We start from the raw sequence: 13,906 nt of genomic DNA, 5'->3' as shown, positions 1-13,906 counted from the left end.
CGATGTAATTCATCTACCCGAACAGACGTCGTTGTTCAGCTCGTGTGCGACGTCGTCATGAGAGCCTCGGCATGTTTAGCACTTGTATGCACGGAAGTACGTCTTTCTTGCATGCATCTTTGAGATACATACACACAAATGTAGATATGTTGCGTGGGTACCACGGGCGATATGACAAAAGGTCGGGTGTGGGCTGCCACTTTTCACGCCATGTATATTTAAGGCAAGAAGAAATCAGTATTGCAGTAGTTATGCAGTCAGGTAGACGTTGATGGGGGAGGAGATTGAAGCGTACCTTGGTCCAACAAGCCATGAAGAAGAGTATACATGTCCGGTTCAAGAGGGCGTGCCTGCAAGTTGGATATTGGGCATGTTTGGACCAGGGCCGCTGTCGATGCATTTCTTCATTGCGTGGCTCGGCGGTGAAGCAAATACCTCTGCTTCATGGCAACAAGCACAGAGACATTCAACAATCAAGCTAGGTATGGGCTGAAGCCACCATGGCGGGTAGATAGTGGCGTTGTTCGCACAGCCTGTGAGTTTGATCGAGAACCCGTTGGCAACAGGAGAGCCGTGGCTCGTTTGCACCAGCGTCACATCGCCATGGCGGGGAAGCTGATGTTGATATGGTGCAGCCACAACCAGCCTAGACAGAGATGGCCATGCAAACTGTTCCTTGGTTGAGTGACATTGTTGGGGCACCATCAGGTTCGAAGCTGCAAGACAGCTTGGCGAAGAAGGCGGCCACTTTTCAAGACCATGTCGACGGCGAGCCGCCCCGGATTCGAGCCCTGGGCAACTCCAACGATTGCACCCTGGTGGCGCACGCTAAGGTCACTGACATGCAAAGAGCCCTGCAGACAACATGTCCATCTGGCATGTTGACACCGAGTATAGGGAGCCGGAACGTGCTCTTCAGACGTAACCTAGGTGTGGAAGACATTCTCGCCTCATCTGCATGCATTTCCTAGTCAACTTTTAGTATCATGGACGCCGTTGAATGAATCCCCGTCGCCTTTGCTGTCGCAGAGCCGGTGCTTATCGCCCAAGGCTATGCCTATCCCCCTGCATAGCAAGCTAGCATGAGGCCGCGCCAAAATGACCGGAATAGACTCGCTCTTCTTCACGCTCGTCAAGGCCGACCCCAGGTCGCTGCCAAACTCCGCCAGACCGGTTGGCAGACGTGTCCCTGGTTCCGCATCGACTGACTTTGACTCCTTCCCCGCTTCCCCATGCTTCCCCATGCCCTTGCCCTGTGGCCCATGGAAGAAGACTGTGGAGAGATTGTTTATTACTTGCATTATCACAGCCTTCCACCCGCATAGAACTGCAGACACGACGTACTGGGGTTCAACTTGTTGGCCTGTTAATAACGTATACTACTTCCTTTTTGCATCTTGACACCCATCAACTCGGAGTGGCAGAAAGTGGAGCTGCGGCAATAGCCTAACGCGGCACTCAAAGGTAGCCTCGAGTCTGAGAGACGAGTGGGGGGGTTGTCCCTATCTCTGACATTGCCTTTTCAATTGATGGCGAACAAAATTGACCGGATGTAGACACGGCCGGGTCCAGGCTTTGCATGTATAACGCGATATTAGCTCGGCTGCTCATCGGATCGCGGGCCATGGCACAATTGTCCTGCCACGGAAATGCATAAATCCGAGCTTCCATCGGTCTTCTGTTTGCCCCCCACTGTAAGATGATTTGCGCTTCTAGCTCATCTCCAGACTGTTTCGGAGTTTGGTGGTCGTGCCAATCACAGTGCTCGATCAAGTAGAGCTTACTAGTTTTCCTTGATGTTGGTGGCCAAACGAATTGTCGTACGGCCTAGAATATTCCCCAGTACCGTCATTAGTGATCCATGGCAAATATTCCTGGGGGCTGAGGTCAACGCCTAAGCCAGTCGAAGCTGGACGATCGCCAGCAACGGCAGATGCCTGTTGTAGTGCTTGGCCTTGGACGCCACACTGGCAAGACCCGCGCTCTCGTAGGCCCTGGCAGTGGGTGAGCCTCTCCGTACTCCGTACTCCGTGCTGGAATGCCCATCCATCTTGAGTCGCTGCGCCGGAACTGGAGTGGGGGGATTCAAGTGGCGAACCGGGTGAAAATTCGGATGCACACCACATCTTCTGTCAGTGTCTGCTTATCAGTGCATCGGCCGACGATTTGATGAAATGGCTAGACTGGACGGGGGCGTCGAGTGGTGAGCTATTATTAGGCGACAAGTGTCTGTAACAGTTAACAATTGCGTACCATCTGTCGTTCCCTGCTGTTTGCAGCGCCATCTGGAGAGACGGGACAGGGTCCGTTGGGGAGCACCATGGCCAAGTAACTGACTGACCCCTTTTCCTCTCTCCAGCAGTACCCCTTTCCTTGAACTGCATGGCGATGAATGTGCAAGCGTGCCTGCGGCTCCAAATGTGCCGAGTTGGTTGCAAGGCGTTAAAATCGGTGAGGAGTGATGGGTGGTGCCATGATAGCGTGTGCGGTGGCTCTGGTCAAGGATTGGCTGATATCTGAGGCTAGACATGTCCAAGACTCTTCTTCGATAGGCAAACGCCACCACAGGACAATCGCCAGGCGCCATGCCGTTGGTTGTGACGGCAAGCACATTAGCTGGCGTTGATAGACAGCATCCATTGCCCACCTGGGCCGGCTTCCCGTGAACAGAGGAGGATGGCGGGTAGCGTGTCCCCGCGCATTTTGCATGTTGATACCTTTTTTTTTTTTGGCACTATGCTGTTGGAAGCGACACATGTACGGCGTGGCGAGTTTTCTTCAAAGTCTGTGCAACGTAATCCGGATACGAGATGGAAATCAGGGCAGGAAGAGGGAGTGGCGCGGAAACGGGCTGGTCCACGGGGACCTGGACCTATGGACGCGAGGATGAAGATGGCATCTAGATAAGTTTGGCAGCCAGTCGGCGGTTGGCAGACAAGGCGGTACGGTACTGTGGCTCCTTCCTTGCAAGTCAACACATGGCACACGAACGGGGGAGTACGGAGTACCTGGGTGGTGTAAAGAGGAAGGCGCGATGCCATTTTGTGCCTTGCCTCACCTTACTGAGTGACTTGCCCCAATGTCTCGAAATTCCACCCAAGACGACTGAAGATGCGACTCGATCGTCGTGCACAACGGCCAGAGGTCAGATGGGTCAAAGACAAAACTCAGAGTCTCAGACCGGCTGATGGTTCGGTGGGTGACCTTGTCCAGTTTGCGATAAGCTTGGCATACAGCCACACAAGGCATGTGGCTATTCCATATCACACCACTTATCTCTGATACAGCTGCACATAGCCGCAAGAGTGCAAAGGATGACGGGTTTCGACACAGGCAGGCAAGGGATTGGTGAGCATGGCCAAGCAAGACAGCACACTGGGTACGGAGTACAGTGGTGTAATGTTTATCGTTATTCGCAGGTTTCGCGGTCAAAACGCCCCGGCGACTCCGCTTGTCGATCGACGATGGTATTCTGCTGCTCTCCACCCGCGCCGGCGTACGCACAGGCACCCCAGCACAGGCTGCCCTGCGTAATTACCGATCCAGCACCGCGAAAAATTTCAAACGCCTTGGCGCTAGGGCGCCGCCGTCTCTGCACGGCATCATCCTGCCTGCATCCATGGTTTTCTCCGCTCGCGGGGCATGACTACATGACTACGAATGACCGATGCATCAAATCATCAAATGGACGGCTTGGTGACCAGAGTTCGCTGCACTTCACTTGACTCTGTTCCTAGTCAAAGGTGGACTGGCGGCCGGCCTTGGCTCCAGTCACACATCAGAAACCTCCCCCGACTGAGCCGCACTCTAAGTTGGTGACTTGCAGGCCAACCTGCAGCTCGTCAAACCCAACAAGGTATGGGACTTGTCTCGAAATCCAGTTTAGACGCTTGATCGTTGCACAACTACAGATGCCGTCGGTGTGGACTTCGATATCATCTTATCAATTTGCGCCAAGACCGCCGTTGTTGCCTGCCCTTTACAAACGACAACAACGCAACATGTTTCAACATTGCGCCTTGAGCTCTTGGAATCCAGGGTGCCGATACTCGGTGGCGGCTTCGTCTCTACAATGGTGATGATTTTGCCTCCCCGCACACCCTGCTCTGCCGTGGGCAGGACAATGGCGCCCAAATTCGACACTGGGAAACGACTGGCATTTGCACCACCATATGGAAGGTGCTCAGCTCCCTTGGCAGCATACCATTTCCAATGTTGTGGGATGCAACCCGTTGGCTTGACCTAATTTTGAAGAGCCTCCTGTCAATATGCGATGTTTGACCTGACCTCTGCTGATAACTCAGATACGGCGACGCCCTCTTCAACCGTCTTCTAACATCAGCCATCTGTCAACCGAGAGGCAAAACCACCTCAACAAGGTTACGGAGTACTGCAACGGCAACTAGACTGCGAGTAACTCCACACTGATCACAGCCACACGCCCCCCTGTTTTGCCCCAAGCCTCAACCCACCAGTTCAGGCGTGCCCCCCGGTCCCGAGTCCATATGCCCTCGTCTACTAGGTCTACCGTGCCGTGCTAGTCTGGTCCGCTCTGTCCGGACCACGCAAGGAAGACTGTGCGTCCGTCCGCCCAGGTGGCCAGCCATGCTAATAATTCTATGGCATGACTTTCAATGAAAACCATCCTCATCCCCACCTCTTCTACTAGTTCTTTTGTTCTTCTGCTTCTCAATCGCTTCTTCTCTTTTTCAAAAGCCTTCCTCTAACCCCTCGCCCCCGAGGCCTACGGTCACCGTGTTGAGACGCACCATCGAATTGGTTGGTTGGTCGATTTTGCTTCAATTCCGGTGGTGACGTAGAGCGGTGGGTTTCGGTCGATTTTACCCCCTCGACCGCGACGAGGACCCACGACGATAACGAGCATCAGCGTCGACAGAGCTTCATGCCGTCGTCGCCATAGCTGATTCTTGACAGCATACACTCTACTGCTCCGTTTGGAACTGCTGGCGTTTATCCATCTACGTCGGCAGTCCCTATCTCTTGTCCGCTCCAACCGTCGACGTATTTTGTTTGTTCCTGCCATTGGTTGTTGCTTCTACAGTCCCTGCTCTGTTGCTGAAATACTGCCAGAGCATACTTTCGTTGCAGACGAACTGGATCGGGGAGCTGTTTACTTCTGAGCATATTGGTAAGTTTGTTACCGTCGCTTCTTCAGCAGGCGTTTCTCGGACCATAGACGTCTAGCCTCCAATCTTCATCGCGGGCTGACCAGAGTTGCCAACAGCTTCACTACCAGCCTCTCTACTTCTGTCCACAATTGCTTTTTTAGTTGCGCTGTATCTACATTGCGTCTTTTTTTTTCTTTTTAGATGTGTTAGATATGTGCTTTTGAGACTGCCTCGTCATCGACATCAAACGTTGCCGAGAAGCCCTACCTCGTCGCCACGATACCGTCACCCTCCAGTTTTTCATTATATTTTGTGTCAGGCGTGCCCGTCTTGGGAATGCCTTATACTTCGCCTTCACATCAGTCAGCTACCTCCTCAGTGTCGACTTCACCTGATGTGAGCAGTCGCTCATCCTTCCAAGCCGGTCCCAGACCGCCTCTCCCTCGTTCTGCATCCTACTTGAACAAGCATCGACGTACACCATCGATTACTACGATCAGTCCCGTACCGGCAACATCTTCCGCCACAAATGGTTCCGGAGAAGCAAAAATCACGATGCTGAATTTGGGCGGCAGCCTGCGGCAATCGCCGCCGCCGGTTGTGGACGCGGGGGAGTTGATTCCCAAAGGAGCAATGATTTCACCGCCGGAATCCGGAACGTCTGGAAGCGATGAAGATGAACCCCCAGAAATCAAGAATCGACGGGCCGTCGTCCTCAAAGACCTGAGAGAGGCAGTTAGCCAAATGTCCAATGCCACGACCCTTACCCCGCGGCAATCACGACATGTAGATGCCATCCCTCCCAGTTTACGCGGGAGTTTCAGTACTAGCGCATTGAGCGAAATACCCATGGGAGGCCGCAAGAACGGACACATGCGATCTTCCACCGAACCGCATGCCTCGGCACTCAAGAAGCAAAGCACGTCCTCGGCGGCATCCGAAGAGGAGGCAGATGACGACCTCAAGTTCAAACCCCAAATGGTCAGGAAGAAGTCTGGTGAACTAGTACGACCAGCACTTCGCGGCCATCGACGCCCGTCCAGTGTGCCGGGCACTCCCGTCTTTTCGAAGGCTGTTCACTTTGACTCTCATTTAGAACACGTCCGCCACTTCTTACAAGTTGATCGACCACTTGCCGTCAGCGCTGGCTCATCACCGGCCGACAATTACGACGGCAGTGCGGAATATCCGTTTCTCGCGGATAGCCGTGGAAGCAAGGCGCTTCCGTTTGAGTGGGAGCTCGCTACCCCTAATTTTCCCCACGACTGTCTTGTGCGCAAGACGATGCCCGTGAGGCTAGAAAAAGTCTGGCTATCCAACGATCACAAGTCTCTTTTAGGCTCCATCACTGTTTCCAATTTAGCTTTTCACAAATCGGTTGTTTGTCGCTTTACCATGGACTACTGGAAGACCGTGTCGGAGGTCAGTGCCGAGTACAGTCATGAAATACGTCCCCGCCACAGTCTAGAAGGCCATGATAGGTTCACTTTTGCCATTAAGCTCTCAGACATGGCCGACCTTGAGTCCAAGACACTCTTCTTTTGCATTCGTTACACAGTAAATGGCCAGGAGTACTGGGACAACAACAGTTCGACCAATTTCCAAGTTGATTTCAAGAAGAAATACCTGCAACAGAATGGTAAGCAGAACTTCCAGGGAGCATCCTCGAAGCCCCTGAATGGCCTGCCTCGCAGCAACCGCAGAGTGAATGGCCCAAGTACAGCGCGCCCTCTCTCATTGCCCGCATCCCTGGATGCTTTCGGTAATGCCCACGGCGTTTTCAAGTTTGACCAGCCTATCCATGAATACCTGGGCGAATCCGACACTGCCGGCGGCCTTCGCTTCAAGTCCAAGTCTTCGTCCAGTCTTGCGAGCGATAACATCTCCAAGGCCATGGTGTCACCCAGCGGGGTTGCCTTTTCCAACCGCTACGACTTTGGCGCGTCTCTTAGCGCCGCAGTCAAGGCGGCCAAGGACACAACCTCCAACCTACCCAAGTCGGAGGAAATGGAAAAGGATACTCTCTATATGAAGAGCAATGTACGAGGATCTGAATCCTTGGTGTCTCTGCCATTCAGTGGAGGCTTGCCAAGTGGACCGGACTCGCCTGTGTCAAGCCTACCCAGCGCCTCGTACGAGGAACTCGTCAACAAGTATTGCTTCGTATGTGCTCCCGACCTCCACTTTGGAAAGAACTCTCCTGCAATGTCCTAGCCCCCATATCATCTGCGAACTTGGCCTCCTGGGTGGCCCTCGTCCTTCGGAATCCCCTTGTTGCGCACGTGCACGTCGACTATGTTTAAGGAAGGTCCTGTGTTTTGCTAACCGCTGTGTCCATGGTTATAGTTTGGCTCTGCCGCGAAACAGACGAGCGCTGCTGTGAGAAACGGGACGCGTAAGCCTGGGGCAATGGGCGAAGTGCAAGGGGGGGATTATGGGACGGGCAACTCTAGTCCAGTGGACAGCCCAGCTCCGCGGCATCATGCCGGTGAGGCTGCGCATCACAGCCTTAGCTTGGGACATATGAAACCTTTTCTTCCGTCGTTCAGCAGCCCGCCTCCGGGCTCGGCCGCCTCTACAGCAGGTCCGAAGATGCTTCAGGACTCTATTTCCGCGGCCATGGCTCCCTGCATCGGACGATCAACACCGCCAGCTTTGTTATCCGGTTCAGGGACTCCCGCCAGCGACGGCATCTCTGAGCGGTTCCCTTGGACAACAGAGACGCACAGCGCGACAGCAATTCACGGGTAAATATGAGGAGGTCAGGGGCCGTACGGGCCCAGCTGAGGGCAAGCGAGTCAGTTTGCGTCTTGGATTATTGTTGCATACGTGCGATGATGCTTGGCACAAAAAACAGTGCTCATGATGTGGCAAAAATTTGAAATTGGCACTGCGGGCGTTTTGGAGACATTGTTTAGGAACTCGGGCTGGGCGATTCACCAGGTACAGGGCATTGAAAGTTTGGAGTTTGAAGCCGGTTAAATTTTTCCATCTTCTTTTACCAAGTTGGACTTGTTGCTACATTGTCACGGCCGCACTGTGTTTGCGACCTGGGTATCAGGTTGACAAAATTTGTTCTCTCTTTTTTTAACACTGTTCTCTGGGAGTTTTCGTTTTCTCGTTTGGGTAAAGGGAGACGAGGCATAGGCATGTGCAAGCCGAGCCGAGCAGGGATTCACTGAGGGTCTGGCAGCACGATCGAGACACTTGATTGTGGCCGGCGGCGGCGGGATTCAGTCAGAACAGGATAGTGCGGCCTTGGGGAGCGGAAAACAAAAGCAAAGAGAAAGTATTTACTTTTTCAGAGGTTCAAAAATACAGACATGCAGGCAGGCCATCAACGACGTCGGTCTGGGATATAGTCCCAAGTTTGAGGTGCCCAACCACGGAGTGAGCAAGTGAGTGCGTGTGCAGCAGCAAACAAAGCACGAACCGGTGCCCCACGACGTCCACATCGCTGCCGCGTCACGGGGCAAGGGGGCGTGGCCGTTTGATAGGCTGGGCACGCAGACGGGTAGACACGAGGCAGGGACTTGGGGAGGGTGAAAGGAGCGGTGAAGGGGGCCGGGGCCGGGGCCGGGGCCGGGGCCCACGATGCGTCGTCGACGGGCTGCCTGCCGTGCTGGGCCTCGATTGCCGAGTGGAGCGGCGGCGGGTGGACAAGACTCGGTAGTCGGTAGTCACTCCGTACAGTGCGGGACGGGTCTCGATGCAATACCAGTCGTCAATTGTGCACTCGGGCGCGTGTTGAGCAGCGCATGTGCAGTTGAACGTTGCCGGCGCGGGCGACACGCATCGAGTCCACGGGCACGGGCACGTGTCTCTCTTGTTCCCTTTGCCCGCAAAGGAAAAGATTGAGGAGTGACGTCGTGACTAGTCAGCAGTGGCAGATGCGACGTGAGCACTCCCATGGCGTCGTCACGTGTGGTCGAGTAGCAATTGACAAGTTACTCCGTACAGGTTCACCAAAGCACCGGCAGACGAGTCACGACTCCAATTGCCGTCTCTCCCGGCCAGCATGCAGCCACAAGTCACACCCAAAACGACGTAAGCCGGCCGTCCGTTTGCTCTGTAGGAAAAGCGCCAACTGCCGCGTCGAATGCACGGTATCCAACTGACGTAAGCCCCGCCATCTTGCGCCCAAGAGGCATCGTCATGGCGAGCACAATGACCGTGACTACGTGTCCAGATATCTGTCGCCAATGTCTTTGGACACTGCATCGGCCCATGTGCCTCATGTCACAGTCGAGCCTGCGGCTTACGTCTTCGTCTACGTCTACGGAGTGCCTCTCCGTTGATTCGGCCATCGCCACGTCATTCATCACATCAAACATCGCCATGTCATTTATCACATCAAACATGCCATGGATGGTTCGCGAGACATCACCCTTGTTCCGTGCCGGGGAGACTCGGGTGCCACCTCATCCCATCCAGGTCATCATATAATCTCCCCCATCATCTCCATCATCTCTCCGCTCCTCCCCAATGACCACATGTCTTCATCCACAGTCAGGCAGGAAACAGCAGAGACAAAATGAGGTTCTACGTCCCCGTGCTGCTCATCGCTGTCGGCACCCAAGCCAACGGGGCTCTGCCCTTTCCTCCGGACCTCACCGCATTACTCAACCTTCTTGTCACAGAGACAAAGTGCCCCTTCAAGTGCTTCATTGATGCCGGCAACGACATCAAGTCCTGCGAGTCCGGCATCGTTAATGCCTTCTGCAGCAGCCTGGCTGATATCAAGACTGGTACCGCGGCGTGCCTCCAGGACAAATGTAATGCCAGTGATGACATTGTCAAATGTACGCCTCTTGGCTAGTCTTGCATTCACGTGTGGCTGCAGACGACTAATTCGGCTCAGTTATGCACATGTTTTTCGACCAGATTGCCTGCAAGGAATGAACTCGATGCATCCATGCTTGGTGTGCGAGTCCATACGTCGCCGGGGGCCCGAGGCTCGGTGCTAGATTCATGGGGAAAAGTCATACCATGAATGTATGAAATGTCACACAGCGCTCTACTGTAGGCGAGAATGCGCCTCGGCCATGGTGTAGAATCTACAACGCAATCATCGTTTGGTGCAGTCGGGGAATCTCATGTCGGCAGCGTCTCGTCTCGCGACTGTCTGTGACTTGAATTATATCCAATTGTTGCACTTTACTATTTTTAATGCTTATTTAGCTGACACAGCTTCAACCTCGCTCACTTCCTTGATGGCCGTGGTCAAGTTCACATGGCCATTTTCCCTGACGTGGATGTTGTCCTCGATTCTGCCAACACCGGTGTCAGTAAATCGAAGGCTAGCGTGATCCATCGTTGAGTCGACAACCTACCGGACACCACCCACGTCCCAGTACCTGTCGAGTACAGCAGCATCGATGAACTTGTTGTGGATGGGGTCATCAAGATATGGCTTGATGATGAAGTCACAAAAGTAAATCTATCCCCGTCAGCGTGGATTGTCGGGCCGGCACTAGCCAACACTTACACCAGGTTCAACGGTGACGACGGCTCCAGCAGGCACGTGGCCGCGCAATCTCAGGTAGCGGAACAACTTGTCCTTGTCGTTGGGGTTGGGGTTGCCGCCCGTGTCGTGCGTGTCCATGCCCAGGTGGTGCCCCAGACCGTGGGGGAAGAAGGCGGCACTTGTTCGGGCGTCAAGAATCTCCCTGGCGTCACCCTTGAGAATGCCGAGGGCTAACAGTCCATCAATTGCAACCTTGTGGGCGTGCAGGTGAAGGTCATCCCAGAGCATGCCGCCCTTGATGAGCTCGATGCACTCCTTCTGCATTCTAAGAACGATGTCGTAAATGTTCCTCGACTCTTTGGTGAACTTGCCAGTCAGGGGGAAGGTTCGCGTCTAATGTCCGTCAGTAGGGGCCGCGGGGGGAGATGTGCATCAGTGAGAGCGTGTTTAGCGCCTGGCACTCACGATATCAGAGGCATAGTTGTTCCACTCGCATCCAGCATCAATCAACAAGTTCTGCTTGCCACTCAGGGGGGCATTATTGTCGACATAGTGCAAAGTAGCAGCTGCTTTTCCGGCGGCCAAGATGGGATGATAGGCCATTTCGGGAGCAGCATGGGATACACATCGCTCCAAAAAGGTGGCGTAAAGCTCCTGCTCAGTGGCAGCAGTCTTGGAACGCTCAATGACGGCCTTGTGAGCTATGCTAGAAATGTGGTTGGCCTTTTGGATCATGGCCACCTCGAACTCATCCTTGACAACTCTGGAGGTTTCAATGGCCTTTTTGACAGTGTCAAAGTCGTTGCTTCCGAATGCAAGGAAGGTGACGTTGTCGGAGACCTGATTGGCGATGGCAAAGACGGTCGAGCTGGGACCCTGTTTGGCGAGGTGGGTGAGGGTGGCGTTAACGTCGGTGGTGAACTTGACCTCGTCGACATCGTAGCGGCTCAGGGCTTGGTCAATGCTGACGGGGAGACCGGACCAAATGACATCCTCAGGGTCGACGGGAGGGATGAAGAGGATCGATCTGGAAGTCTGCATGTCGTAGGCAAAGGAACAGTCGGCAAGATTACAGCCGGTGAGGTAGTAGAAGTAACGGCGTTGCCTGGGACGGCAAGTCGTCAGTTGGATTACAAGAGACGTGTACGTATGCATCAGCGCGGCGGTGATGAAAACAAAGGAGAAGCAGTGCTCGGGCGACCGACCTGAAGTGCTCGGGAGAGTCACTGTCTTCCAGCAGCTTGGTGTTGCGAGCCTCGAGGTAGATGACGCCGTTGGTATCAGGCTTGGTTTTGCGGATGAGGTCGACGACGCGTTTGGCGTGCGCCTTGGCGGGGTATTTGGCCTTGAGAACGGCCTCAAAGTCCTGGACGGTCATGGTGTTTGGTGATGATGGAATGGAGGAAATCCAGGCGGTCTGGTGGCGTGGCTTGGATGGAGGGGTTGTTGAAGGTAGAGGCACGAGGCCGCTTCGCCCGAGGTGAAAGAGAAACGAGCGACGACTGAGAATGCCAAGCCCCCGTCGTTGCACAGGAGCAGCTGCGACGCGGGGAGACATGGAGCACAGCAGATGGATGCCATGTCAAGTGAGGCGTCACGTCACAGTCGACGCAACAATGACCGTTGACTCGACCGGACTGCAGAGGGAGGGGGGGGTCCGCCGAGGGGATCCGCAGAGGGGGACCACCAGCTGATAAACCGAGTGTTGCTCAGGGTTAGGGTTATGGCCAACCCCGCCCTCTTTTTTTTTTTTTTTTTTCTTTCTGCGCAATGGTCATTGATGGCATCGTCCGGCCGCCATTGCCATGTCCAAACGTGCCCCTTTCCCACCTACCTGGTCGTCACTGGTCGTCACTGGTCCCGATTGGTCCCGACTGTCCGCTAATATCTTCCTTGTTTTGGCCCTCCGAAGCACGAGTTGCCTCCGCGTCTCTCCGTTGGCGAATGGCTTCGAGCCAACCAACTACCCTATACAGATGCCGATCTGCAGCTAGAGGTAGGCAAGATATCGCAAATCTGTCGACTGTCAGTCCATGTTCTTGCGTTTTAATTTACCGCCGCATATAGCCTCCACTTCCTCCGATTCTAAAGAGAAATTCAAGGCCCCTCAACAATCCCACCTTATCAGGAGTAACTTGCGCCAACCCAAACGCCCTCCGACCTCCCATCACGAGCACCATCCCTGCATACACAATTCCTCCTTTCGACAACTGCGTCGCAAATCGACATCGTATATGGACTTGACGGCGACAGTCTTGGCCCTTCGAGCAGCAGTGGAAAAAGCAGCGCCAGCTGGGCCAGAAGAAGAATCACGAAAATCGCACCAAAGCTGAAACGCCGAGAAGATCTCTTAAACGCCCACTTCCATTGGATGTGGCGCGGCCGGTCCTGCATCGTCAAGATTGCACGCCAAACGGGCGTTAGACCTGCCAGTCAATCAAGTCTCATTCCAACACAGCATCTACCCGCTTCTCAGGCTGTCCATGCTCACCGACATTGCACCTGCACTTTTTCTTTGAAGCTATACCCGCTACTAGGTAGGCATCATAAGCAGCGTGTCAACATCTCGCAAGCCACCTCTGAACGTAGCCTTTAGTCAGCTGCACTTTTCCAAAGTGACAATGGCCTGGCCGAGAGCAAGACATGGATGGGGCTGTACGGAGTCTGTATGTTGGCCTCGGAGTCAATGGCTTCAACGATTCGGCCGCTTTCGGAAGTGGGCCAAGACATTGATCGAAAAGATCATCCGATTGGAACCGCCAAGTGGAGTCCGGAACCTTGCCCATGGAGCTGGGCTGGGACTTTTTGGATGTTTCGCTTGGTCCAGGCTCGAACGTGACCAACACATCGAGTATCTGGATATCTATTCCATGATTTTCTGTTCCGTGCTCTTGGTACGGAACCACTATCGCGCAGAAGAGAGATGATTGATGAAGAATTCAAATATTGGCGGTTATTGTCTTCCTCTCTGCATTCCAAGGTTGGCTCCAAACCCACGGACAGGGTCCGGTGGAAATGCGCAGTTCGGCTTCGTACCAAGCCAAAGCGGCGCCACCACGGTATTGAAGATGAGCCTGCGCCAAAGTTCTGAGAATCTGGCACGCCGCATGAGTCTACTGAATAGAAGAGACGAGATATGTGCCAAACAGCGAGACAAGACAGGTGTTTGGAGCCCTTGCCATCGCCGAGGTTGGTGATGACATGTCAGTGTAAGTCCTTTTGTGGCGTGCTGGATCCGAAACTCCGGAACGGAGTATAAGATCGCAGTTGAATACTAATAACAAGAGTAGCAGTACGGAGTACTCCGTAG

The 13,906-nt window shown here is 54.1% G+C and overlaps 3 protein-coding genes across 3 annotated transcripts; 2 read left to right on the top strand and 1 right to left on the bottom strand.

The window, feature by feature from the left end:
• Positions 1 to 5,684: 5,684 nt before the first annotated feature.
• On the top strand, positions 5,685 to 7,880 carry MAM_05222 (uncharacterized protein; the record flags this gene model as incomplete). The annotated part of the gene is made up of 2 exons (XM_040824020.1): positions 5,685 to 7,292; positions 7,476 to 7,880. 2 exons carry the CDS (start codon positions 5,685 to 5,687, stop codon positions 7,878 to 7,880), a joined length of 2,013 nt encoding a protein of 670 aa, XP_040678179.1.
• A 1,783-nt stretch (positions 7,881 to 9,663) lies between these two features.
• MAM_05221 (uncharacterized protein) lies at positions 9,664 to 10,031 on the top strand (the record flags this gene model as incomplete). Its single annotated transcript, XM_040824019.1, has 2 exons — positions 9,664 to 9,931; positions 9,991 to 10,031. The coding sequence occupies 2 exons, from the start codon at positions 9,664 to 9,666 to the stop codon at positions 10,029 to 10,031; spliced, it is 309 nt and encodes a 102-aa protein (XP_040678178.1).
• Positions 10,032 to 10,302: 271 nt separating this feature from the next.
• Positions 10,303 to 11,974, bottom strand: MAM_05220 (Peptidase M24, structural domain protein; the record flags this gene model as incomplete). The annotated part of the gene is made up of 5 exons (XM_040824018.1): positions 10,303 to 10,399; positions 10,463 to 10,569; positions 10,618 to 10,989; positions 11,062 to 11,701; positions 11,802 to 11,974. 5 exons carry the CDS (start codon positions 11,972 to 11,974, stop codon positions 10,303 to 10,305), a joined length of 1,389 nt encoding a protein of 462 aa, XP_040678177.1.
• Positions 11,975 to 13,906: the final 1,932 nt, after the last annotated feature.

This window comes from Metarhizium album, assembly GCF_000804445.1.
Source record: "Metarhizium album ARSEF 1941 chromosome Unknown scaffold_12, whole genome shotgun sequence".
NCBI classification, from domain to species: Eukaryota; Fungi; Ascomycota; class Sordariomycetes; order Hypocreales; family Clavicipitaceae; genus Metarhizium; species Metarhizium album.
The sequence above is the reverse complement of the archived record's forward strand: the minus strand, read 5'-3'. Positions and strand labels throughout refer to the sequence as shown.